General features: G+C 40.2%; 3 protein-coding genes across 3 annotated transcripts; all 3 read right to left on the bottom strand.

Annotated features, from left to right (window-relative positions):
- Nucleotides 1–860: 860 nt before the first annotated feature.
- Nucleotides 861–3,198, bottom strand: lratd2b (LRAT domain containing 2b). The gene is made up of 2 exons (XM_056380654.1): nt 3,041–3,198; nt 861–2,724 (listed from the first exon to the last, which is right to left on the bottom strand). Exon 2 carries the CDS (start codon nt 2,520–2,522, stop codon nt 1,698–1,700), a length of 825 nt encoding a protein of 274 aa, XP_056236629.1. The 5' UTR covers nt 2,523–2,724; nt 3,041–3,198; the 3' UTR covers nt 861–1,697.
- A 3,229-nt stretch (nt 3,199–6,427) lies between these two features.
- Nucleotides 6,428–11,099, bottom strand: nsmce2 (NSE2 (MMS21) homolog, SMC5-SMC6 complex SUMO ligase). Its single transcript, XM_056380656.1, has 6 exons — nt 10,696–11,099; nt 10,219–10,331; nt 9,782–9,935; nt 8,536–8,627; nt 8,202–8,308; nt 6,428–6,844 (listed from the first exon to the last, which is right to left on the bottom strand). The coding sequence occupies exons 1-6, from the start codon at nt 10,808–10,810 to the stop codon at nt 6,733–6,735; spliced, it is 693 nt and encodes a 230-aa protein (XP_056236631.1). The 5' UTR covers nt 10,811–11,099; the 3' UTR covers nt 6,428–6,732.
- Nucleotides 11,100–11,153: 54 nt separating this feature from the next.
- washc5 (WASH complex subunit 5) lies at nt 11,154–24,462 on the bottom strand. Its single transcript, XM_056380653.1, has 29 exons — nt 24,390–24,462; nt 23,490–23,754; nt 22,883–23,028; nt 22,659–22,743; nt 22,368–22,468; nt 21,649–21,841; nt 21,328–21,480; nt 21,015–21,128; nt 20,372–20,543; nt 20,003–20,130; nt 19,619–19,748; nt 19,136–19,248; nt 18,459–18,625; nt 18,105–18,180; nt 17,740–17,850; nt 16,818–16,958; nt 15,560–15,640; nt 15,339–15,440; nt 14,803–14,982; nt 14,502–14,626; nt 14,205–14,367; nt 13,939–14,041; nt 13,774–13,853; nt 13,585–13,688; nt 13,084–13,213; nt 12,776–12,872; nt 12,182–12,335; nt 11,908–11,995; nt 11,154–11,650 (listed from the first exon to the last, which is right to left on the bottom strand). Exons 2-29 carry the CDS (start codon nt 23,673–23,675, stop codon nt 11,594–11,596), a joined length of 3,480 nt encoding a protein of 1,159 aa, XP_056236628.1. The 5' UTR covers nt 23,676–23,754; nt 24,390–24,462; the 3' UTR covers nt 11,154–11,593.
- Between the last annotated feature and the right edge of the window lie 2,296 nt (nt 24,463–26,758).

Genomic DNA, 26,758 nt, shown 5'->3' with positions numbered 1-26,758 from the left:
GCCTCTGTATGTGAACACACTGCAAAGTGTTTCACAGGCATTTAACATTTGACATTACTTAGGCAACATGTTGAAATTTAAAATATCATTAGTATCTATATTTTTCCCTGTTGTAAGATGATACATCCTTAACATTTATGGCTTGTTTTTTCCATCCTAATTATAATTCTGTACAAAATTCTTTAAACTGCCAATGTATCCATATATTCCTTTCTTATACTGTATTTTTACAAAAACTTGATGGGAATGTAGCCGTCTATTTGTGGTTTTACACAAATAAAATTGCACCTTTGCAAATTTAATGAATGCTGTAATTCCACAGAAAGGAAGGAAAGCCAAATATGGGCGAAGAACATTTTTAGCCTGTGGCTAAACTTTCAAAAATGACTTATCTTCAGTCGGCAGAGGTGTAAACAAAGCAAAATGTCCAGCATGGTTGGAACACAACTTGACACAAGCTTATAAAGCTGATGTTAAAGTGGTTTCAGGGAGCCGCTGCTCTGAGGGGAATATTTAGATCAAAACTGGCAGCATTAGCAGCTTTAACTGTAGGGCAGCCAGCACTCCTCACCACACAACGACAAACAAAAAGCAGGGATCTCACTAGTTGAACAGGTAGAGCCGTGGCTCCTCCAGGGTGTGAGCTGGGATTGTGATGGTAAGGGTGTTGCTACTTTCAAATCCTGTGCACAGTGCAAAACAGTGCTGGTGATTAGGATGCAGTGTTTGGAGAGAATATAGAACAACCTCTCCTGCTTTTCCTGAGATTCATGGTCTGAAATTATTGACTGGTATTGTGTTAACATTCCCGTAAAACATTTAAAAGGTCAGTCACAATCCTTCACTGAAAAGTAAAAACATTACTGTTCAAATATAGATTTATTTCCATATTCCTTCATACAAACATTTTCCAAAAAAATAAACTGTTGAAAGGGATGAATCAATAAAAGTGCACAGTCATAGCTATGAACCACAAAATAGTCAAAGAGTGGGTAAAGCTGTGTGATGATCAGATATAAAGCAACGGAAGGGAATCCTCAAGGTTGACACAATAAGAAAAGCTGTCGTGTCTCTTCCACTCTGCGTCGGTCTCCAACACCTGAGTTGTAGAGGAGCAAGCGCTTTCAGCACTCTCGTCAGGTATAAGTACATTGGAGAGGTTTTGCTCCTCTGTGCAAAGACTCATTGGATTAGAAAGATAATTATGGGCAATTTCATTCTGACTTCATCCCCAAATGATTAGACTGCAGGTGCAGCTCCGATGCAAATGTATCCACCATTACAAGTCACTTAATCTTGGGTTGAGTGTGTAAAATCTCTCTTTTTTTTTTTTCTTAGAAAGAGGAAGGAAATTTGCCTGCATGGGGCCTGTAATTTTCACTTGTTTTCAACGCAAATCAACTTGTGGAAATTTTGTTTTGACCCTTGTGATATGCTTCACTAATACACTTAAGAATGGAACAAGTGCCACCCCAGATGTTAGAGCATTTCCTCTCACTTTAGAGAAAAAAATAAAAAGATTTTCAAGATGAATTTTAACTCCTTTTCAACATGGACATTTGTTTGGAGTGTAGCATAAGCGCACAGGCTCATGGACAACGCTCTGGAGCCATAAATGTTCCCTCACCAACACACATCCTCGGTATATGAGAACGAAACTGTGGATTTCCCACTGAAGCTGACCAGCGCGTCCTCTATCAGTTGACAAAATGCTCCTCTTTGATTTCATGTGTTGCGTTCAGGTGGTTGGCCAGCTCTTGCATCACAGCATCTTTGCCTATCTGATCGTTCCTCCTCTTTTCCATGATCACGTCCTCCAGGCTCTGAAACTCCAGGACGTGATTTTTCTTCTCTGAAAACAGTAATTTTAACCTGTATGGCTGCTTTCCAATCCGTATCTCCCCTCCAATTTTGAACTCCCTCTTGCCAAAGCGGCACCAGGCGGCAAAACACTCCGAGTTCCTCCAGTACAGCTCTTGGTCTCTGGACCCCACGTGGTCCAGAGCGTTGCGCACAATCACCTCCGGCGGGAGCGCACGGTACCTGTAGAGGCCGTTCACTATCCTGCCTTTTTTGCCCTGGCTCACATCTGCGAGAAAGTTGTTCTTTATCTCAGCCCGGTGCAAATGAACCACCTGGAAATCCCCGACGTAAACAGCCCAGTGAGGATACTGTCCAGTGGCTACAAACTCCAGCAGGTCTCCCGGTCTGCACTTGTTGAGGAGACTTTCCGCAGAGTGCGTCGTGGCTCCGCTGCTCCTCTCATAGACACTCTCCTCTCGGTAGTAAATCGCGCACTCCAGCTCATCCTGTGGGTCGAACGGCTTCTCTTCGTGGTTCACCGCGTGTCTGTCAGATGAAAAGTGGTCCAAATGGTCGTCCTGGTCGTCGTCGTCGTCGTTGGAGAAAATGTAAGAGACGCCAATCCGCGGTCCTTCGTCGTCCGGGTCGCATCCATTTGGGTCCGACGTTGGCACCTCTGCGTAATTTAAATGCGTAAGTTTCTCCACCTGGTTCCCCATAAGGGTGACAGGTGGATGAAGGGAAGGATATAGCTGAACACAGAAACAGGATCCACCTGTTCTTGGTGCACTCACTTCACCGGGGAGGACACGGAAGGAGGCGCAGGGTTGTGCAGTGTCTTAACTAAATCCAAAGCGGTGGAGACGGCACCAATAATCCATGTCCAGCTGTATATGTGTTCCAGATGAACACCAACTGCGCCTGTACAGAAATAAGGAAGACAGTATCTTAGACGGAGAGTTCAGAGCACGAGTGAAACCTTTTGCAAGTCAAACTGTCACGCGTGGTTTACATTCCCAACAGGTATGACCTGACACACCTGTTGGCTCAGCGTCTCCACTGAACTCACATAATAACTACTGCCACGTTTACTTTGTATACACCCTCAGCACCGTGCGATGTCACCAACACTCCCGCTGTCACGCCAGTCTGTCTCAGGTGAGCACGAGAACTGTTCCGCCTCATTTTCTGGAGGTTAATCCACAGTAAAGTGACCAAGCGGCAGACACACACTCACCTGCAGTTCAGCTCGTCTCAGCAGCTCCTCACACTCTCCTTTGGTCACATCTGAAAATCAACAGGACTTCAGACTGAGGTTGGCAGCTGCTCTCCTTCCTGTGTGGTTTGCTCTGCTGTACAGACTGCCTGTAGTAGGCTGTGAACCACAGTGTTTGTTGCAGCGAAACTCATCCAGGACCTAGTGACTGCTGGGAGGTGTTGCCATTTAAAGTGACAGTACCAATTTTGATTAAACAACCACAGACAGAATCTACAAACAGGATGAGATGTTTCTACTGTAGTCTTTCCTGCAGAGGAGATCACATTGGAGGTTATCAAAGTAAAATACTGTAATTCATTCATTCAATCAATATGATTTAATACACTTTACATGTTCACAATACCATGAGCTTACCAAATATAATAAAACTACAAAGTATTTTACCTTGTAGCCTGTAATACCAAGATGTGGAATCATATAGGGATACATTATTGAAGAATAATAAACTCACACACACACACACTAAGTGCACGTGATCAATACAGTGATTTTTCAAAAGGGAGAGAAGGATCCCAAAAGGTGAAAAACAATTAAAACACACAGTATATCTTGATTATTAATCCATATATTTTCATTAACAAAAGCAGTTTTAATGCAATTCTAAAAAAAAGTGTGAGAGCCCATAAAAAAGAAAAATCGATAAGGAAATCATAAAACATCAACATTTTCATGCACACACAGCGGCAGACACATCCTGTATAAAGGAAAGAAAAGGGAGATGGTTAAGGGTGAGGAGAAATAACATCCATCTCATGACTTTCTGTCCGTTGTAATCAACACTGGATAATTAATTTTAGACCAAAATTATGTGCTAAAACCTGACTTTGTTTTAAGGCCGGTAACAGAAGGTAAAAGTTTGTTCTGGTCAGAGAAGCAGTCAGTGATTTCAGTATTCACATTCTCAGAAAGTCGTGTGCGAGGATGAAATGAGGTTTAAAAGTGAAATCGGATTATAAAGTGAAATCTCTTTGGCTCTTTTACATGGTTGTATGTAGTTTACAGCAACTTCTAGCATGATGTAATTTAAGGATTAGAATCATAGAGACGTACAAACACTGCTGTTCAGGAGCAAATACTATTAAGCATAATTTTCTTCATTCTTTCAAATAGGAAATACATTACAAAATCTATTTGATAAATTGAGGGCATACATTCTATTCAGTTTTCCACTGAAATTGAGGTTATGTCATTTTAAACAGCAACACAGAACTTTACACAATCTAATACAAGCTGAGTTTACAGAATTATACAGTTCTTACTGTGTTTTTCCATTGAGAAAAATATCAACTTTGCACGGGATTTTGACAATTTTCCTCTAAGCTTCCTGAGCTATACAGATCTACATGTCAGTAGAGCCAGCTGGGATATCAAAACAATGATGTTTAAGTATTTCTGAAATGCACTCTGCCTAAATTAAACTTTCAGCAGTTCCTTTTCACAGCAGCTTGACTTGTCATAGAAGGAAAAGCACAGGTGTAAATAATAACGGGCATGATAAATGTGGTGAAGCGACATCTCCCTATAAGTCATGACACTGTGACAGTGAGCCAGCATGCACAGTACAACACAGGACCCTGAAACTGAAGCAGCTAAATGGAATTCAGCCGCCATGCATTTCAGTATTTACACCTGCGATTTTCCTACTGTCAAAATGTCTTTGCAGTTTATGAGTGTGTGAGCTCAGGAATCCTGATGCGGGATGTTGGTACAGGTGGATTTACAGTACATAGATGGTGAACAGTTTTTGTGTGTCCTCTATTCACAGTCTTTTCTGTCAAATTTCTGGTATCTCCTGCAATCTTAAATAACTCAACTCTGCTCTAAAGGAAACTGTTATATTCACTTCAGAGGGGAAGGTGATGTGGGCAACCCCAGAGAGAACAGTTTCCCTGACAATTCTGTCGACGGTTCTCAACTTTGCAAGCTACCTCTTCCAGGCTCCTTTTTTTGATGGTGAGTGTCAAACTGTTCGGATTTAGCCTCGAAAAAGCAGTGAGAAAAAAAAGAATGACACCTGAATCAAACCAGAGTTCAGAGTGCCAGTCTTATCTGAACCCTGCTGTTCTCCTCCCTCTCCATCCAGCTCTGGCACTGCCCTGGCCAGGACTCCTGTGCCAGAGAGTGAGACTATGTTCACTTCCAGCAAGAGGTAAAATCCTCCTTGGACAAGCCAGATATTGCGGCTTACAGTGTCTCAGGCAGCCATTACACCTACTTCTTGGAGCTTTTGAACAGATGAATGTGAATTCCAGATCAAACATAACCAGAAGACAGCAAACATCTATGGGGAATTGATTGGCTTTTTTTTTTTTTTTTTTTTTTTTTTTCCTTTCTCAGCATTGCATGTCCGTGCGAAACTGTGATTGAATTTCTGAGGTTATTTACAGCTCTGGATCCCTCCAAAGAAACAGCTTAATGGCTTTGCCTGTGATATGCTGAATGCAATGCTGATGGCTGTTTGTGTACGCACGTTCCACAAACTGAACGGTTGTTGTAAAAATTACCTGTGACTTAACGTGTTGTGCAATAAACAAAATTAGAATTCACCGAGAGGTAATTCAAAATGAAGCCGAGTGGAGAAATGAATGAATCAACATTAGCTAGATCATTTGTTGCCAGTTAATATCTTCATTGGAGAAATGCTCTTAGTGCTGCATGACGCACTCTTTGGAGGGAAAGAGCAATTAGAGATTTTTTTAAATGCCTGATGCAAGGTTATTAAAAGATTAGCTTTACCTAGTTTCATCTCAACACAGCCTTTGTTTGTTTCTCTCTGGAACAAAGACCCTTCACAGGCAGCGAGAGCCGGCAGGAAGGGAGGGATTTAATCACATAAGTGCATTCCTGCATATGTTACAGAATGGTTTGTTTATGACTCTTTCACAAAAACGTTTTTTTGAGGAAGTCCTTCTGTTATCTCATGGATCCTGCTTCAGTTATCTGCAATTACAGGAAACTGTTTTATTTTGAAATGGATAGTATGACACTAAGATTTCAACATTTCCAATATTCCTTTATCCTTTTCATAGATTGAATTTATTTATACATATATGCTCACTAACCTGAAAACTAAAATGAGCACCTCCTGGATTTATAATTGCAAGTGGTGGTAATAGCTTTAATAATAATACTACATCATACCTGGAGCTGAGAGATGATAATCGAGAGATGAAAAGTTCATGTCTCCTGTTCTGGCTCTGCTGACCACTTTAATCCCGTGTCCTCATGCAGAGGCTGCTCTCTTGTGGTTCTGTCAAATTACTGCATCATATGCGACAGAAAAATATTTGAAACGTCATCATTACCCCTGCCCCCCGATAACAGAAACAACTTTGATGGTATTAGTATAAGCAAAGTTTGAAACATTTATTTTCATTCAACAAGACTGAAGTATAAAAATCTCCAGTTAAAACACAAAAATCATCACCTCACAAATCAACATTTTACTGGATTTTTCCTGAGGTACAAATCGTTAAAAAAAAATTGTAAATTCTTCACAAACACCAGGCAACATGGGTTAAAACCTTGAGTAGTGATAAAAACAACTGTCTCAAAATACGACCAACAATACTCTTTTCTTAATATACAAATAATTAACAAGACATTGGTTTTTTTATGATAAATGATCCTTCCAATGAAAATGTAGAGCACTACGTCCGGTTGTTGTTTCTCTTTTGGCTCTGGATCTTTCTCCTCAGCATTTGGTCAGGAATGAGGTCTGACTCTCTCACATCTGCGTTCCCGCAGCCCACCACAGGACAGCTAGAGGACAGAAACAGCCAGGTACACTTAACACATAATAAACTCTATATATTAACTTCGTATTAGCCAGAGATAAGGACTTGAGTCGCACACGCAGTGATTTGAGACTTGACTTGAGACTCGTCCTTAAAAGACTTAAGACTTAAGATTTGGGACTCGTCAACAATCTTTATTTTATTAGCTCTGCCAAGGAGGTTGTGTGTTCCCCCATGTCTATTTGTTTATTTATCAGCAGAATTACTCAAAAAGTACAGAACCGATTTGCATTTGGGGAAGATCCAGATCATTTGCTATGACTTTGAATTTTTTTCTACGAAGTCTGGTGTATGTCGGACACGGAGTGGCTAATCGGGAGTCATGGGAAGATTCCTGGTGGGCCGGGCTGGTTGTAGGGCCTCGAGGGGGAGAGGGAGAGGGAGAGAGAGCAAGAGGGAGGGAGAGAGATCGATAGCGCTGTGCTGTGGTAATCAGCCCAGTGGAGCAGGCTGCGCTGCCCACTGTTTTATGGTTTTCATGTTTTTGGCTCATTAACATTAAGGAAGTGTCTGATGAGCTAACTGTCATTCCTTCCCTTGTTACCATGCGTAACTTTAGAGATGAAGTAGTGATGATAATGCAGTACATGCTTTGAATTCCTTAGATATGGCAATGCAGTGTTCTAAGCAGAGCGGGGGGGCATACAGAAGATGATAGACCGCTCAACCCTAAGAGACATAAGACTTGATTTAAACTTGCTAAAAATGACTTGTGAGCATCTCTGGTGTTAGCTCTGCCTCATTTATTGTTGTATAATTTTGCATAATACATATTTAAGTGGTCAAATGCCTGGTTAGCTTTGCTTTATTAGTTTCCTTTTCTCTCTGTTTTTATTCTGATATGTGAATAATACATTGTAGAAACCTCTTCAAACAATACACATGCTTTGGTGAGTGTTGTTTGAAGCTTTGTTAGGCATGGAGACTGGAATGATGATGGGCACTTCAGGGCTGCTTCAATATGGAGATAGTAAATATGGATGAAATGCTGTTGTACCTGTAGTCAACAGTCATACACCTAATCAAGAAAAGCCCTCTTGGGTATTGCTGCTATAACTGTGCATGTTGGGTGTGCACAGTGACCACAGTCAGGACTCAAGACAATAGGCAGGTTTCGTTGACAACAACATAGACAGGCGTTGGGATTTCATCAGCGTTCCTCTAGGACCAGCCGTATTTAATTTGACTCCAACATCAAAGCACTATAATAAAGAACATGTGAATTAAGGCAAACTGCTGGTCCCACGCCAACCTGCCGAGTTGTTTACTGCAGCAAAACCTAATTCAACTTTCTAAGAGTCCTCCAAGGGAGCATGTCTTACCGGCATTTCTTTTTCTGGCTTTGTCTTGTTTTGATCAGGCCCAGTATGGCTCCTTCATCATAGTGGTGGTTACACTTCTTATTCTTAACTGGGTTCACCATTTCCACCTTGAATACAGATACACAGAGGTGTGTTTATATAATGAAATGCAGAGACCAAAAACACAAATGGAGATGGTTCTCTATATTTTCTCTTCTTAACATCTACGACATTATTGTCAGTGACTAGGTACAGATGTAAGAAAAAGTGTTATAAAAGAAGAGAAAGAATCAACAGGAATCAGTGACAGAGTGAATTTCTAGTAAAATAACATCACCAGGCTGGGGCAGTGTACCTGTGTCAGTGGGCAGGTGAAGTTGACTTGGCTCAGTGTAACAGCAATGTCCTCATCGAGCTCCTCCAGGTTCTCTGCTGACTCTTGGCTGACTGAAAACACCAAACACATACAGTTTGTTTCCAAACGTCCAGTCTCAGTAATAAGTGATGAACTGGATCATTGACAAGATGGCAGGAGAAAATCCAGCAGGCAAGGACACCAGCTTGGATGAAACTATAACTATGGAATACTGCGACATCTCCCCCTTTGGCGCTAATAGTTTCAGAGGTAATCCTGGATATGTTATCAAATGCCTAAATTTGTTGTTTACCAAAATTTACTATCGTTCACTAACAAGATACACAGCCACATGAATTTTCACAGCACACATAGCCTTAAGACGTGACACCAACAGATACACAGTTACCTGCCTGCACACACACAAACCTCTCCCACTCACACAGGTACACAGACATCTAACATACCCACCCACACATAAAGCAATCTCCCCGTTTTTAGTCCATGTATTTATTGTTGTTGTCCCACTACAGCTACAACTCTCGAATGACTCAAAGGTCATCCAAGGCCTAGGGTATTAAAGAAAACTCTACATGCTGCCTACTGAAATTCATCCAGGCCACGATGCAACGACACAGCCACAGCTAAGCTTACAGACTTTGATTTAAGCCTTTGAGCGCAATGTTTCAGCTCCAAAATATAAACACCTCAATAAGAGCATGAAGTGATAGTTTTGACAATGATAATGTCTGATGGGTTAATCCTTTCTCAGATTACATTGATTAAGCATGAAATGATCTCACCTTAGTTCACACCTTAAACTATATTTTCTCATATTATTTTACTGGGTAACCTGATACAACTTTTTAGACTGAGTTAGCCTGGGAAAATGGCACGGGCGCAGCAGCGATTTCACTTACAGCATATACAGACAACCTAAAAAGCATAGCATTGTCTGTGGGAGGCCACCCTTTTAATAAGGGGTGTAATGAGGACAACAATTAAAAAGCAGAAAATAACAGCTACAGGGTGTCAGGCAAACATAATTATTCAGTAAACAAAGGGAGTTGTTTGTTTAAAATTAAGCTAATTATCCTGAAACACATCCCAAGATTCCTCTCTCTCCTTTGCTGAGAAGCTCTCCTGCAAGCACAGCTATTATCAAAGTCTATTATATATCCTGAATCCACTGCGTAGTCTAGCAATGACCAATTCAGACTATTTTTCCTCTCTCTACAGGCCTCACCTTGGTTTAAAGAGTTCTTGATGCTGTCCTTGAAGGCCACTACTTTCTGGTGACTGTGCAGATCAGCATCAGAGAGTCTGGCTGTTCTCTCTGTGAACTGCTCCTTCACTTTGGCAGACAGGCTGAACATGGCCTCTGGCTGCTGTGTGGTGACCTACAGAAACTCACGTATGTTATGCTGTTTCCATGACCTTTACAATTCAAGTCAACTTCAGCATTTTCTCTGGTGTTTAAATATTACACTTTCACATTTAGACTTGCCATTCTAAAAAGTCTGTGTGCTAAATGACTTTGGAAAGAATCAATCCATCTTAATGCACTTTCCATTAATTTACGTCGTTCTCCCAGTAATGCAGCTTTAGCCTGACCTGCTCACTTAGTATAGAGGTAAACATGTTTTCCAGTAATGTGATTAGACCATGCCAGGTTGCTCTCACCTCAGCTGTGACTTGTTGCACAACATCAACAAAGTAGTTAATCTCCCTGTCCAGTCTGGCACACTCCAGAATCATGGCCTCCATCTCTTTGATGCCAGGGTTCATCTCTTCATCTGGGACACAAGAGCACACACAGTGTTGGAGTAAGTATTGAGTCCTTTACCCATGAAAAAGTGCAAATATCACACTGTAAAAATAAAATATCTCCATTCAAACGTATTCATATTAAAGTACAGATGTATTAGTAAAAAATTACCCCAATAAGTATATTCATGGATATATAACTAGATCATTACCTCAAGTTTTTAGTTAAGTTCAGTACATGAATAAAGGTAGTTACAGTCTACCGACTGTAATGCACTTAAGAAATCAATAGCACCATCATAACCTTTTCACTATGCACACACAGAGACTGAAACAAACATGAGAGAGAAACAGAGACCAGTCAAGCAGACTGAGAATCAAAGTTAAAGTTACCCTGAGCTTCCGCCAGGTCCATCGCCACATCTGTCACTATGTCCATTCCTGTCCCGATGTCTGCCTGACATGACTTCAGGCTTGTCAGTGTTCCGTGAACGGCGCTCAGAGACATTACGATTAATAACTTTAACCCTGCGACACCCCAAACATAACAAATTAAGCTAACGTTACGTTAGCCTAGCTTGCTAACCTCACCTGCGTCTGCTCTGGTTAGCTTAGCAAGTAAACTGACGAGCTACTGTTTGTGAAGTAACGACGTCTTGTCTCTGGGGGTCAATGTGTTTTAGTAAAGCTATTGTGAAGCCAATGGGATAAAGGTAAAATACAAATAGCAAACACAAATCACGCGCGAAAAAAACAGTTAACTCCTACAGTGGCTCAGTTCTAAGTTCCGGGTTTGTTTTTCAAAGTAAAGGCCTCAACGGAAGAGAAATAAAACAACATAATATGAACGATCGTATTTATTAATGAATTTCATTTATTAAATGGCACAAAATGATAATACACAATGCTGACAAGTTAATTCATATTAAATTTCAATTTTCTATCTATGTACAATCTCGTATTATTGCATAAAGACATTGATGGTCTAAACAATGAAATGTAAGTAAACAATTCAATAGGCCTTTTTCACAGAGGACATTTTGGTATGTCACAGTACAAAAATCACAGGAGTAAATAATAACATTTATGATGGCAGACTATCATTTAGCTGCTCCAGTCCTGGTATTGTGCATGCTGGCTCACTGTCACACTGTCCTGGCTTACTGGAACAGAGCCATTGAACATGTTATTAGTAACACTGGTGCTTATCCTACTATGACAAGTCAAAATGTCTGCTGTGAAACAAGCCTATGGCAGCATAATTTTCTGATGAAGTGCTTCACCCAGATCTTCACAGAACTGTTCTGAACTCATCAAAAATGAAACTGGGCACATGGGCTTCAGCCACCTAAAAAACAGAGAAACTAGAATGAAATGCATGTTGCTATTCCTCAGTACATACTGTAAAAATAGAGGACAAAAATGTCTATAGTTTATCTCAAGCAAAGTGTCACACCTTTATAACAAGTTCCTAAACATATTATGGTAGAATCATCAGAAATCAGAGCTCAGGTTTCCCCACCACACCAGCTATTGTAAACTGTTGTCAATAAAAAACATTTTACAACATTACTAGCAGCATTAAAAAGGTGAGAGCTGCCCTACCTTGCGTGACAGTTTTGTGTACTTCACATAGTCTTCCAGGAACATCAGAGCTCCCACCACATCAGAGGGCATGTCAGGGATCTTCTGACTATAATGGGTTAAAATAAGAACTCAAATGTGAGTTCATAAAGCCATGATAGGATACACTGCATAACAGTATTCAGATAAAGCAATAAAAAAGTTAAAAATATGTTTACCTTAAACTACACAACAGGAAGTGTATAAATATGTAATTTTAGTAATTATTCCAAAGTAGACGAGTTTGTTTTGTTACCTTGTGCACTGCTCCATGATTGAGCGGATGAACTGACCAATGAGAGCCAAGAACTGATGTGTGTATCTGGAGTGAAACTGCTTGAGGAGGGTGAGCATGCCAAGCACAAGCGGAGGCCAGTCAACTGGGTCCGTGGCTTTCCTGCAGGTCATCCCTGTGAAGACAAAAGACATGAGTCATGTACATGTGGATGAAGCCTTACATATACCAGTAATTCTTGCATACTGACGGAAAAATCCACCACAGAATGTATATGTTTTGTGTAATCCTTGAACCTTCCTGGTCCAAGTATTGATGTCTATCTTTCCAAGAATAATCCTCTATGCATGGTGAGTAGCCTATCCATGTAAAATCACAGTCAAGCTATCAGAAAAATAGAAGCCAATCATGGGTGTTATGCCATGTGTGTGATAAGGTTCTGGATAAGAATTGTGATGGATTGAGAGAATTAGAAAATTAAGCTTCTCTGAAACTTCAACCATTATAATACACTGGTTTACCTGTTACACTCATAAATGTACAACTTAATAACTCACAAGCATCAATACACTGATTAGAGTTGTGATGTGACAAACTGACAGAAAAAAAACTTGCCTTGGTTCTTGCTGTACTGAAGTTTAGGCAGGTGAGCAATAATAAACAGGAAGTTGATGATGGGAAAGTAAGGCAGGCGCTTGGTGGTGATGTAGATCTGTGAAAGGGATAAAGACAAAAAAAACGGTCAGAACCTTCTCTAAAGTATAACCAAACAAAACAAAAAACTAGAAGGAGAGAGTGCAGATGATAAACACAGGTGAAAATGTTTCAGCTTGCAGTGATCTCTGAAGATTAAAATGAAAAAACAGGTTTAAGACTTGTCACTCATCACATTGTGTGGGAAGAAACATCCATGGTCTACACACCTTGTTGAGTGGGTTGTGAATGCCGCCAGCCTCCAGGTAGGCAGTGATCTCATACAGAAGAGTGTTGTCCTCTTTAGGGTAGGGCAAGGATGGGTCCTGGTAGTGAGCTTCAATGTCCGCCAGCAGAGACCTGGCAAGGTCACAATCAGAGTTGACATTCAGCAGAAGAACAAAAAAGTTTGAAAGAAAACTGAATCAGAGCAATAATCTTTTTTGGACTACTACTTGTGCTGAAATTCTAATCAGGAAAAATCATGTTTTGCAAGGGCAGCATGGGCATTATCATAAGGTCATTAATACAGCATCAGATGAAATAGTTGAAATGGTATTTGATTAAACATTTCTATATACGTGTATGTGTGTGTATATATATATTCACACATACACACATAAGTGCCATGCATCATTAGTCTAAAGGTTATAAAATATAAATATCATTTTGGAGCACCATGCAACTGAGATATTGAAATAAGAAGCACTTCACAGTGATACTAGACTGACTTGTTGAGGTTTTCCAGGGCTGCAGCCAAGTGTTTGGAGTCAAACTTGCAGGAGTAGTTCAGCTCATTAGCAATCTGCTGTCTGAGAATCTGCATTTGACCAACCTACAACAAACACCAACATTTAACATTATTTTTATGGCAGCTTGTCTTCTGCTTACGAACATGAGCGAATGATATGGCCCAGTACCTTCATGATGGCCTCCAGGTATGCGCCCCAGATCTTCTGTGTTTTGGCAACAGCACTGGCGTACACTTTGCTGGCATTAGCTATAGCAGAAAAAAACAAATCACATTTTCATAAGAGGTAAGAAAAATCCAGGCAGGTAGTAGGATATCCTGTATAAATACCTACCCACAATGCCCTGAACTGGGTTGACAGCACCCAGCATTGCTTTAAAGACATCCACCACTGCTTTGTCCTTCAAGATGGTCTTCTGAATCATTGTCAGGAAGTTCTGATGGGAGAAATAGGTTGCTAATGCTCATATTCCAGCAGACATACAGGACAATGTGCACTGAAGATACAGTAAAGGCCCGTATGGACTGAGTAACAGCAATCTGTTGAATATTATTTCACTAGGCGCGTGTTTTTTAATTCATTTTTTGTGGGATAATTACCTGCAGCTCCTTGACAATCATGAAGCAGAGTAGGCGGTCCAGTCCATTGAGACCAAAGGTACCCAGAGTGCTCTGGATCTCAGAGAAAAGCCTGTTGTTGGTCACCTCCTGGTGGCTCTTCAGGTCATACCAGGTGTTCATCTGGTCAATGTAGCATGTTACCCTGTAGGAAGGACCCGTGTTTGTCTGTGAGCTTATAAATACTGCAGAATCTCGACCTTCACATTAAAGCCCAGTTGTTCTGATAGGAAAAAAAACAGTTTCAACAATTTCTCTGTTATATCTGAGGAGTCATACTTGGGATCAGTGATTCGGAGAATCTCTCTACAGAGACGACCGATGAAGGTGGCAGATTCATCCACGGAGGGAAACTTGGGGATGGGGATGTGGGTGGACTGGTGCACACTCTGCCAGTCCTGGATCTGATTGGTGTAAGGAAAGAACCATTCAGTCAGTCAATCCCTATTACTGATTAGGAGGCAAACAGCCAGAGCCTATGGATTTCCTATGGATTACAGAGAGATGACCTGATTTAAGATCACTACTCATGGATGTGATCAGAAACTGTTGACAGCATACTAATGTTCTAATGCCTGACCTTTGTCCTGAGGAAGCTGTTGCATTCCTGCTCCACATTGTAGTTGATGATGCGCGACACTTCCTCCTGCCAGATTTTAAGGCCATAAATGCTGACGTAGTCTTGGATGTACTCAAACGACCTGTAGAACCCATCCATGGTGGCTGCCATGTCCTTCAACTTGGGCATCAGCTCACTGGGCTGAAAGAGTGGAATATTGTACGTTTATTTAGTTTCATCCTTTCATTTTTCACTGTTGTTTACCTTGATGCTCACAGGGCAAGAGAACACGCACATCAGTTCATAACTTTTTAAATTCTAATTATAATGAGCCAATAAAAAGATGTTGTAAGTATTCTGGGCAAAACTTCTGATTGTAAATTATTCATTGTTTTTGTCCTCTGTCCTGGAGAAATGTCTCCAGTTCAATTAATAATTCAGTGATTTGATTTCACACCAACCAAATATTTCACAAACTTGTGCTCAAAATTGATAATGAACTGTAAAATATAAACATTAAAAAAATATATAAATATGCAGTGGATTTGATGACTGACCTTAGTCTTGGGATTGAAGATCAACCCTTTGTGCAAAGCATAGGCCACCCTCTTCACCAGCTCCTTCCTGATGCCGTCCTCCAGAAGCTGCTTAGGATCCACCTACAGCATCAGTGTTTTAGTCAAGTAAAATCCTCTACAGTATCTTATTGTTGAATCATGCTTGGAGTAAAAGAAGAGAACTTGTGAGCAAGCCCAAACTATTTCATCACATCATCTACCTTAATGATCCCGACTAGAGTGGTCTTCATCATCAGGATGCCCTCAGTGAAAATAGAGATGTCATGAGTGAGTTTAGCCACCTGTAATTACATGAAGCATAAGGACGTTTAGGCACACAAATGACAGATAAAATCCATTGAACCTTAAATTAAATCAGTACAATGTCAAATTTTTAGGACAAGCTAAAGAAGGAATTTTCAATGTCAATTTGTATGGAGAGAGTACTTGAACCATATAAATAAAAATTTGCCATTCAAGTTTAAAGGTTCCATATTAGACACTTTTCCTGTGTTTTGATATCCACAAGAAGACATACAGTATTTGTGGTATAAGTATCAAAAACCATCTCAATGTAGTTACATATCTCCTGCCCTCTCTCTCTCATGCTTCTCTCTGGAGCTCTAGGAAAAACAGGGAGTTTTGTGTCGGTCTCTGAGCCTCTCTTCTGATTGGCTGACTGTTTTCTGAGTGACGCACTGCCAGACCAACCACAAGTAACACATTGTAGCCTACTATTGTATGGTGATGGGTAAGTAAGTGATGAAAATGCTATGGTTTTTCAGAAAAATAAACTTTAGCCACTGGTCTTTAATATTACTATTGACGGTGGGTCCAGCTGGACCATACTGGGAGTATAGCTGAGGATGGTGACGGTATAGTTGTGACATCTAAAAATTACAGAAGTACTGACTCGTTTTAAGGCACAGTGTATGAATATGTGCTGTGTGTATATCTCGGCGAATTGAGCATTTTGAACCTTTCGTGGTATTTATTTAGCACCTAGACCTGTTTTATAATCAAAAAAGACATGGAAATCTCACTTTCTGTAATAGTGAACCTTTAAAATTTAAATTCTAGTCAAAAGTTAAACTATAGTGTAAAAATCACTTTCAATTTCCAGGCATTTGACTATATTTCAAAATATTCCTTTTCAATATGAGCCTGACAAATTCTAATTAATGAAATTCAACTAAGTCTCTGCTGGCACAGTCTGTTTCTATGTCAATCTTTCTTTTCTAATTTGTATTTCACATCAAAAGCTCTGTGAGATTGAAACATGTTTAGAAATGCCAGCTTGCATGATTGCCTCGAACGCCCCAGCAGATGAGTCGACATCAAAACAGAGCAACTTCAGGCCTCTCATTTAATAATTTTTAATATGTATAAGATCTAATGATTTTTTTCAGCACTTCAATGACATTGTGAACAACATTCAATAAGTAGTGTAACTGTTTCAACCACAACAGTTGCTTTTACTTCATAGCGAGCCCCGAGCTGGGAGTAGTCCTTCAGCTTGTCCTTATCAAGCCGTGTGGGCACTTCCATGATGTCGTGGATCTGAAGCTTGATGATTTTGGCAAGAGAGGTGAACATGCTTTCTGGGATGATCTGAAGCACCTGGAAACAAGAAGAAAAAATACTCAAACTGAGAACCAAAGCGAATTCATGTTTGATGGGTTTGAGAAAGACGAGTCAAAATAGTCTTCAAAAGAAAGCAGATGGTACTGTATTACAATGTAGATGAAACATATTTTGTACGTTATGCAACATACAGTACCTCTGTTGATATATTTAAGAAGCAGCTCAAATCTTATTTTTATGATCATGCTTTTAATTAAATCAACTTTTATTTGAGATTACTTTTATATTGTTTTATGGTTTTTATATCTTAAAATTGCTTTTACTACTATCATTTTTTTTACTACCAGTATCATCTCTTTTATGTCTCTATGATTTTATGTCTTCTTACCTTCCCAGGCTGTTATTGTCTTATTGTCTTTTATGGCCTTAATGTGTCCTGTTTTTAAGTATCTGTCGTTTTGTTTTAATACCTCTTCTTGTAAAACACTTTGAGCTGCAGTTCATGTTATGGAAGGTGCTATATACATAAAGTTAATTATGATTATCATTACTATTATTATTAGTAGTAGTAGAAGTAGTAGTGTTTTTAGTACACATGCTATGGTAAACATCCATTAAGTAGTTCTTTTTGGGTACATTTTCCAAGCAGCTGTTACTATACAATAATTTGCAACATGCAGAGCTCATTTTTGAAAGTTATGAAACCATGTTGATCTATGAGTACCACAGGAAATATCAGTGTTTCCTCTCTGCTAAAAAAACAAAAAAACATATTTTGTAAGATCTCAGGTTGAAACATGGCTTTGACATGATGTACCTTTCTGACATAAGCCACCAACTCTCCAGAATAGAACTGTGAAACACTCAGCAGATCAGCACTGTTGGCCTGGTTGATACGGAGCAACGGAAGATCCAGTGCAGATGCCAGCTGGTCACAGGCACACACACAGGCACGCACACACAGGCACACACACACACACACACACACACACACACACACACACACACACGCACACACACACACACACACACACACACACACACACACACACACACACACACACACACAGGAAGTGTTTTAACACCACAGGCAACAATTCTCTAAATCAAGGCCAAGAGTTGAGATAAACAATTAAATCCCGTCTGTATATGTGGGTATTTATTGGGCACAAACAGACTGACCTTCAGAAATGTAGCTCTCAGTTTTGTGACCATTGACGGGTTGACTCTGATGCTCTCTTGCATAATGGATGTAAAGCTGCAGAACAAAACATAATCCAGAAATCAGATCAACAGACTGTCATGCCGCCTGTGTTCGGCTGAATATCTGAAAGACATATCTGCTGCTGTCTACATGCTAATGATGAGATTTTACAACAAAATGTGAAGGTACGAAATATGCCAGAAAATCTGTCATTAACAGGGTATTTAACTGAACTGTGTAGCAACCAAAGATTCAGACTTCATGGTCACTTTACCATCTTCTTCTTTACCAGTATTTTTGCATGGCTTTGACATTTATCAGCAATTAAGTACCTGTCAATTATCTGCCATGCATAGGAGAGGTCTCCAATTATCTGCATGGTAATGAGGACTTCTTCTTTGATATTGATGGTGCGGATCATTTGGTGCAGGAACTTTCTTGTGTCGGCCAGGAACTGACAAACCTGCAGGTTAGACTCCAACTGGTGGAACTCCTGGACCTAAAGATGCAAAGAAAAACATTTTATAAACCTCCGTAACTGCACAAAAATAAACAACAAATACTGCAGACACTTTCTTTACAGTGTTATTTTCTTGATGTTAAAACATTCTTATTTTTGGCTCATGAGGATCATTTGGAATTTGCCCAGGAGACTGTACCCATTGACTAAATGATTGTGTAAACAGGAGATATTTAACTAAACATTTTTATGGAAATGATATTTGTTGTGGTTCTAATTTTACAATAGACTGTGGCAGAACAGACGGGAGAAAACAAAGGTAATGCAATCCACTAAACCAACAAGACATTTCTGTTATGCATTCTGACGTGTCTTTATTTATATGCATTTTATAGCAGTTCATTCTGTCCCTTTGTTTTGCTACTGTTTGTAGACATTGTTCTTGGATTTACTTATTAGCCACATGCATTAAGATAAGGCAACCAAAGCAGCTCTGGAACTGCAAAATAATATAAAATGATTCAAATAATGTTATCAAATATTGCTCACCTCAACAAGAGCTTGTATGAGCTGAACTGTCTTTCTCCCCGCAGCCGTAGAGTCCTCATAGTTCAAAGACTCGATCTGCTTTGAGATTTCTCTGAACCAGGCTTGTAAGTTCTCTGTGAGGAGTAATATAGGTGTGTAATACAAGCAGAGAAAGAATGTTATCAGTGCTCCACAAGTAGTGGTTAAGAAAAATGTGTCTCTCTAATAAAGCTAGAGTCACAATGACAGAAGTAAGTGTGACTGATGTAAATTTAATCCACTTCTCCCAGCATGCATTTCTTTTATGCAGGTTTTTCATGATGTTTCTCTGCCTCAACATTTTGCTCTGAAGAGCTTCAAGCTTAAACTCATTTAAGCATTTGTGTTCCAACACTGAAATAATCCATGACATCAAAGCATGAAATGCTGCATGGTTGAGGCTCCTTTAGTCGCTACCATGTTTTTTGCTGTGTGTGTAATCCTTCACCTTATCCATCGTCTCACCGTTTTTCTCCACCCTGGTAAGCGGTTTGACGCCAGAGAAGACTTCGGCCAACTCAGTCATTCTCTCTGATCCCTCCTTCTTGTAGCTCTCCCATTTGATCTGCTTCTCTGACAGCATCTGCTTGAACATCTGGAAGAGGGACAGCACAGATGCTGAGTCGATGAGGAAGGATTAGTCAGATGAGATGTGTAATGAGAACATTAAATTTGTGTCCTTTCCTAATGATAGCCTGGCTAACCATATGCTGTCTCACTGTATGCGAAGAGACAACACAGCAGACACACCTTATGTGAAACACAGTTGTCTGGATCAATTATTCTGACATCAATTTCACATTTTTACTGCTCACTTCACATTTTCCAGTATTGATGAGAGGCTCTGACCTCTTTGAGAGTGAACTCAAACTGAGCAGTGTCTAGCAGGAGCTGGAACAGGATCTTGGGGTTGTACTTGGAGTCGTTCAGCACTTGGTCTTTGATCTGACGTAGTCGCTTGTTGTTTGGGTCGTAGGCTATGAGACAGAAGATGACCGAACTGAAATTTCATTCTTTCCAAAATTAAAGCCAAAAATCTGGAACTCCGAAGCAATGCACTGTGTGAACTAGAAATGGACAAAAGTGAAATTCAGGCTGCTCAGAGAAAGTAAAACATTCATTTCTTACTATTCATTGACCATACAAGAGTGACATTACTTATTCTTGAACAAGCTACATTGTGGTCTTATAGGAAAAACATCTGCAAAATATTCTCACCTGACTCTGCAGAGTGCAGCATCAGCCAGCGGATAGCAACGTTACAGTCCCTCAGACAGTTGAGTAGTTTGGGTATGTTGTCCAGGATGATCTCCTCCCTCAGAAAACCTTCCTTCAGCAGCTGCTGCACCTGTGGCCTCAGGCTCTCCATGCTCGCTGCATATCTAGTGGCCTAAACGCAGAGTGATGGTGGTGGTGTTGTTAGGGAGATGTGGTGTAAAGTATCTTTCATCTTGGACGATAACTCATATATTCACTCCAACTAGTGGCCTTTAGGAACCTTGGCACTATCTCCAGACAACAGACTAAACAAGGATCATTTATCTGATTCATATCTGCAATAGTGCAGAGTGCAGAGTTTTTCATGATCATGACACATTTTTTTTCTAACGCTTTAACTTTAATTTGGGCTCATGAACATTCACCTTCTTTTTAACAAACTAACTTTTCAAGAAAAGTACAAAAAGGTCTTTCTAAAGTCACTGATTTGATTAATACCCTTGAGTTTCGATTTAGATTCTGCACAGTCAACGTTGGACACCGTTATCAGTACCTGCATACAATAGAGTGATACACTGCGGGACTGTAAATTGAAAAAGCTGATGACTGTGTGACATTGAAGCCGATTCATTTGTTTTAGTACCTGCTCTTTGGTGTTAGCAGAGTCAAGGGTATAATTGAGAGCAGTCTTGGCAGCTTTGTATGGTTCCCAGGCCTCCACCAGGTTCACTGTGATCCCCATGTAAATGCTGATAACCTGCAGACAGGCCAGGCAACAAACACAGTTCAGGTCAGTGTAACGGTATACATGAAAAACTGAGGACAACACAGTGAATCTGATATCATTTCACAAAGTTGTTTAGATTCAGTTCTAATCTACTGGCATGACACTATCAGTGCATATGAAGCATACAGGACCTCCAGTGAACTGTCCTGTCATATAACAAATGTTTTACCCAGTTGTCAGGGAAGTACTTGTCCACTATCTCTCTCATCTTTGCCTGCTGGGTGTGCAGTATGGAAGGGCTGAAGTAAAGGCAGACATACAGCATGGCTGCCTGGTTAGCCAGCGCCGTGCTACGATGCTCTGGGAGAGGGTACGCAGACACCTGATGGACAGGAGGAAAAATTTGATTTTAGGTTCAGCCCAGGACATTTGATCTACAAACCACTCCAGTTGTAACAGTCTCATACAATCTCTAACAAAGGCAAACTTACTGTAAGTCTAATCAGAGAGGAGAAAAACAGTTCAAAACGTTTGCCCAAATGTTTCTCACTTGGTTGTAGATGTCATCAGAGCGAAGCCTCCCGATGACCATGCTTATAAAGGTGGCACTGATGGGAACTCTTTGGAAGTAGCTCTCTGGGTAGTTGGCTGGGCGTTTGGCTCCAGGCTGGCTGGAGTAACCGGTGCTGCGGAGGAGCTTGCAGATGTCGTCAAGGTTGGAGTCGGCTGATGAACGGGCAGCACTGATGAAAATGTGAAACAATACATTGTATTTCAAAAAAATGGTATGCATTTTGGACACAGATCAACACACAGAAAAAGAAATAATATGATGAAAAGTAATGGCTAACAACTGAAACAAACAAATATATTAACAGGATATTCATGTTTCATTCATATATGAACATGTTAGTGCTCTCTCTCTCTCTCTCTCTCTCAATATATATATATAAACTAATGTTTTGATGTGCCATAATGTTTCAGAACATTGCAAACATTTGTATTAAATTTCTTTGAGTCATATTTACATTAAAAAAGGAACTGGAACTGATAAAGACAGATGTAGAAAGACAGATAAAATGAGATCAGGTTAACCAAGTATAATGTGACTCTGTCTAATATTTTGAGCGAATGCATGTATGAGTCAAGTAAAGTGACTCACCTTTGCTGTGAGCGAACCCAATGGCTAACAAGTGAATTGAGTACATCGAGCTTGTTAGTCAGTACGTGTTGTGTGTATATGTGGGCGGGTGTGGGCCACAAGCGTACCTGTATCTATAGTAGGAAACTAGCATCCTCTCTCTGACCTCCCCTTCAATTTTTTGGTCAATAACCAGCAACATGACTCCGTACAGATAGAGAGCCTCGCACTAGGTGGAAAGACAAAAAATACACAGTCAATTTAATGTGTCATTTTAAGGGCTAGGCTTGGAAATCAGGCGTTAATCAAGGTGATTAATTCTGAGATGTGCTCATCAAAAACTCATAACAAAAGACATTACATTATCTTATTCCTGTAATGTTAAAAAAAGAAAACTGATTTGCATCTGTGTTACTCACTAAAAGCTGTTTTCCATCCTCATTTAGAAGCACAGTCTCCAGGGTCTGCTGAATATAAACACCCTCATGTAGGTCATCCAAATATCTGGAGTGAAGAGGGAAATGATATCATATCATCTTGTAACATAAAGGCTTTATCATGTTTTGTGTTTCCAAAATGGGAAAAGTGTGAAGTGAGCATCAAACACAGTTTTGAACCTCTAAATAACCCAGACCTGTCTTACCTGTTAAGATCCACTATATATTTGTGGACACTCTCAAAGGCCAGATAGAACCTCGACAGAATCTCAGTGTTGTTCTCTCTAAACTCCTCATCCAGGTCTTGAAGCTCAGGTTTGGCTTCCAGCTTCCCATCATAATACTCTGGACCCTGGAGAGGAGACAACATCGTGAAACAATGCAAGTGCAATTGATACGCATGTCTTAATAAACATATACACAAAACTACCCACATTGGGAGCGAGGTAGTACCGTTATTTCAATTAGAAAACTGTTATTGTTATTTAAATCATACAAAGAGCTATGTTTTGCACTCTGAGAAAACTTACAGCAGCCTATTAAAGTCAGTACTAAATACACACTTATTTCAAATGAGATTCATTTATTTATTTTCAATCTCCTTCTACCATCAGTTAAATACAAGTCTTCACATTGACTAATTAAAAAATGAACATGCATCACGTGCCTAGTTTCTTCAAATCTAAAATCTAAAATCTGTGTTATTAAAGTGTTATTGTCCTAGTGCTAGTGCAGCAAGCTTTAGACCACAGATAATGCCTAACTATTCAAGGCTAAAAATATATATTTTGGAAGACCAAATCTAATCCACACCTTGAAGTAGCTGAAGTCACAGATAATGTCTCCGTATTTCTGCTGGTCACTCTTGTCCTTTAGCCTGAAAACTGTAGGGATGAAGTCAGAGAGGCGCAGGAGCTCAGCAATGATGGCATTTCCTCTGGAAACTATCCTGAGGATGGCCTGGCCGCACAGGTTGTTCTCTGCCAGGAAGTCCACCATCGTGGCTGGAGGAAGATGAGGAGGAGGATGCCCAAAGCAGCCACACCTTCACCTTGTGTTATTCCAGTAGATATTCCAGCTGATAAAAAGGAAAGCAGTTTGAATGAATACAGAATGAATACAACAGGTAGCTTAATTCAGAACTTGATGATGCTGTTTTTATTTTTATGTTTTTCAACAAGACAGACTAGCTTCATCTGTCCAGACACTGAATGCCCTTCTGCACCCTGTCTGGTCCTGAGCTCTGGCTCTGAGAGAAGCAGACAGAGAGAATATTACCCTACAGGGTTGAGGTAATAACTTATTATATTAGTAATACTTTTACTTAGCAAATATATAGTCATATCAGAGCACTTTTCTTGAGACTGGAGGTTTTCCCACCCGAATGTAAATTGTTTTAACGTTAATGCTTTTAACTGTTTCTTGATAACACACCAAAACAAGCTGAATGTATTCGTTTAGCTTTTAAGAGACGTATTGTTTCTACATGCAACAGTTTGAGGAGGGTAGTTATTATATCGTCTTGCGTTAACTGTTAGCTCCTTCTATTACCACCAAGCTACCGTTAGCATACAGCCTGCTAGCTACGCTCATTAGCCTTGATGCTACAGACACAACACACGAAGAGCTATCGTGGTAAACTGACACTTTTACGTTTTGATGTCTGAATATAAATCGTTGGAAATGTCTAACATATTAAAAGAAAAACCTTGCCTCTTTGAACCTTTCCTTCCCTGTTTACCTCCTCATGACCAATCACATGACTCTGACCCTGGGTGTGTTTGATTCTGTTCATTCAACGCACCGGAGATGAGCGGGGACAACTTTGACCGCCACCAAAAGTAGAAATACTATATTTAAAGATTATTGCATTTATCTTCCTCTAAAGATCGAATAATAAACTAATCCAACAGTGGTGGTATCTGCAAATTAAGTCATAAACATTTAAAAGTCTTTCCAGCCTAAACAATGATCAACGTGTTTAAGCATCTCAGACTCTGCACCGCAGTCACGATTATCAGTTCTATGTACATGTTTCTCTAGATGGCGACAGAGATCCACTTTAACCTGAGTTTATCTATCTCACTGTTGCTCCACCACACTGAGGGTCTGTGAGTTCTGGCTCCAAGGGGATGCAGTGATTTGCAGGGATCGAGTAGTGAGAATAAGCCTGAACTGAAATTAAACCAACCTACTGTGGAAAACCTCAGAGGTAAATCCACAGGGAAGAAATTTAACATCCTCTGGCCTTCAGCTGACAAACATTCTCCTTTAATACAGTATCTCTTCCTGAAGGGACTTTCTTGTCACTTCATCATCAAACAATTATCCATCATCAACTATACAATAATAATCAATCTGGCTGCAGAAATAACAAACATAACTTGTAAACACTGGGCCACCTTGTCTTAGCATGGTTGAAAAAACGGGCCTGCATGATCAACATGTGGTCAACATGGATGAATAAGCACAAGCCCTCATGTTTCCTTCAGGTTCTGATTGAATTGGACTTTTATTGCCAATAAGTCTAACACACAGGCAGGCACTTCCTTTAAGCAGTCTGAGCCAGAGGTTAATAACAGTCATATGGAGAGAGCTGTTTGTTTGACCTGTCACCTCACTGTGTGGCAGAGCGAGGTTTCATCCCAATCCTGATGCGCCGGAGAAGACTCTCTGTCCTCGTCATTTAACATTCACATGATAAAACTGTTGTTAATCTTTTGATACAACACCGCTGAATTTATCATTGACATGCAAAGGATTCTCTGCTTCAGGGTATTTTTGAAAAGATTATCCTCATAAGGCTTTCACCTCGCTCATTAGTGCTGAGTGGTGCTTGACAGGTAGACGGGAGACAGACGATATGACATGTGGTAAGCTGAGCTGCTTTTAACATCCTGAACAATGTGCTTCATATCTCACTGAGCCACTGGAGCAACATTATTTCAATGCATTTTATAGTGGGACAAGGGAAGAAGACAGACAGGTGCAATTTAGATTCATAGCTTGCCTCCTCATTGACCTGGCTGTCCACATACTACACACTGTGTCTCTGTGGCCACTGGATTTATTACCCATTTACCATCACACCAAGGTCACATTCTCAGCGGCACCTAGGTCAGCTACATAGGCTTCCTGGGAAGCATCATGAAAGGTTTTCACTAATGAGGGCTCTTACTACACACCTTCTTTATTAACCTTCTGGTGCCTTAAGGGTTTTCTCTTCTTGTTATCCTGATTGGTCTTTGTAGAGTCTCAACTGAAATTTGCTTTTATAGTAAAATACTAGGTTGTTTGTGATGAATCAAATGTATATGCAAGTAAAGTGCAATCTTACCACATCAAGTAATATTCCGAACACATGTTGTATATTCATTTAGCAATTGACTGAAGTGTGACAAAATGACCCTCACGTCCTGCCCATTAAGAACATTGACGGTTCTCAATTCTCATTCCCTCAGTAGCCTGCTGGCCATTGACTGTTGGGTCAGGTAATTATCATTTGTCAGTGAAACCCTTTAATGGGCTGACAAATGGTGATTCCATCTTACCTGTTAGCCACTTTATGGAATAACAACCTCGCCAAGCTAAGGACTTCATTTTCAAGAAAGAATGACAGAGGTTTATAAACTGGAGGTTCTTATCAGTGTTAAGCAGCTATAAGTAATTTTAAAGCCCTGCAATCCTGAGAATGATCTGGATGCAAATGTGAACATGCACATGAGTGTGTGTGTGTGTGTGTGTGTGTGTGTTTGTGTTTCTAGGTGCATTAGCAAACACATGCATGTGAGCATGTATGTGTGTGCATGTGTCCCCTTAGGCCTTGTGTGCCCTTTATTAGTAGCAGGTTGACTCTATTCAGCTTGGCTAGTGATTAAACCCTTTCATGGCAAGAACTTTCACACCGCTGTGAACTGTGTGAGGTGATTAAAGGCTGCTCAATTTGTAGTCCAGTCCCACTGCTATTCTTCCTCATTGATCTTTTTCAGGCCCTTGAAGTGAGAGCTGCACACAGCAGGCTTCTCTCATTGGAATAAGATAGGATACACTCTCTGCCCTCCTCTCTCTGTCTCCCTGCTCTC

Source organism: Seriola aureovittata, chromosome 7 (assembly GCF_021018895.1).
Source record: "Seriola aureovittata isolate HTS-2021-v1 ecotype China chromosome 7, ASM2101889v1, whole genome shotgun sequence".
Classification (NCBI taxonomy): Eukaryota; Metazoa; Chordata; class Actinopteri; order Carangiformes; family Carangidae; genus Seriola; species Seriola aureovittata.
The sequence above is the reverse complement of the archived record's forward strand: the minus strand, read 5'-3'. Positions and strand labels throughout refer to the sequence as shown.

Bases quoted from the DNA above. Each gene is read 5' to 3' on its own strand.
- washc5 (XM_056380653.1), bottom strand. From the start codon at position 23,675: ATGGTGGACTTCCTGGCAGAGAACAACCTGTGCGGCCAGGCCATCCTC. The intron at 15,641-16,817 runs GTAAAAGCAACT...ATGTAATTACAG, and splicing joins AGCTCGGGGCTCGCTATGAA to GTGGCTAAACTCACTCATGA. The intron at 13,214-13,584 runs GTCAGTCTAGTA...TGACCTTGCCAG, and splicing joins GCCCTGGAAAACCTCAACAA to GTCTCTGCTGGCGGACATTG.
- lratd2b (XM_056380654.1), bottom strand. From the start codon at position 2,522: ATGGGGAACCAGGTGGAGAAACTTACGCATTTAAATTACGCAGAGGTG.
- nsmce2 (XM_056380656.1), bottom strand. From the start codon at position 10,810: ATGTCTCTGAGCGCCGTTCACGGAACACTGACAAGCCTGAAGTCATGT. The intron at 10,332-10,695 runs GTAACTTTAACT...CTTGTGTCCCAG, and splicing joins GGACCTGGCGGAAGCTCAGG to ATGAAGAGATGAACCCTGGC. The intron at 6,845-8,201 runs GTAAGACATGCT...TCTGTCCTCTAG, and splicing joins AGCCAGAAAAAGAAATGCCG to CTGTCCTGTGGTGGGCTGCG.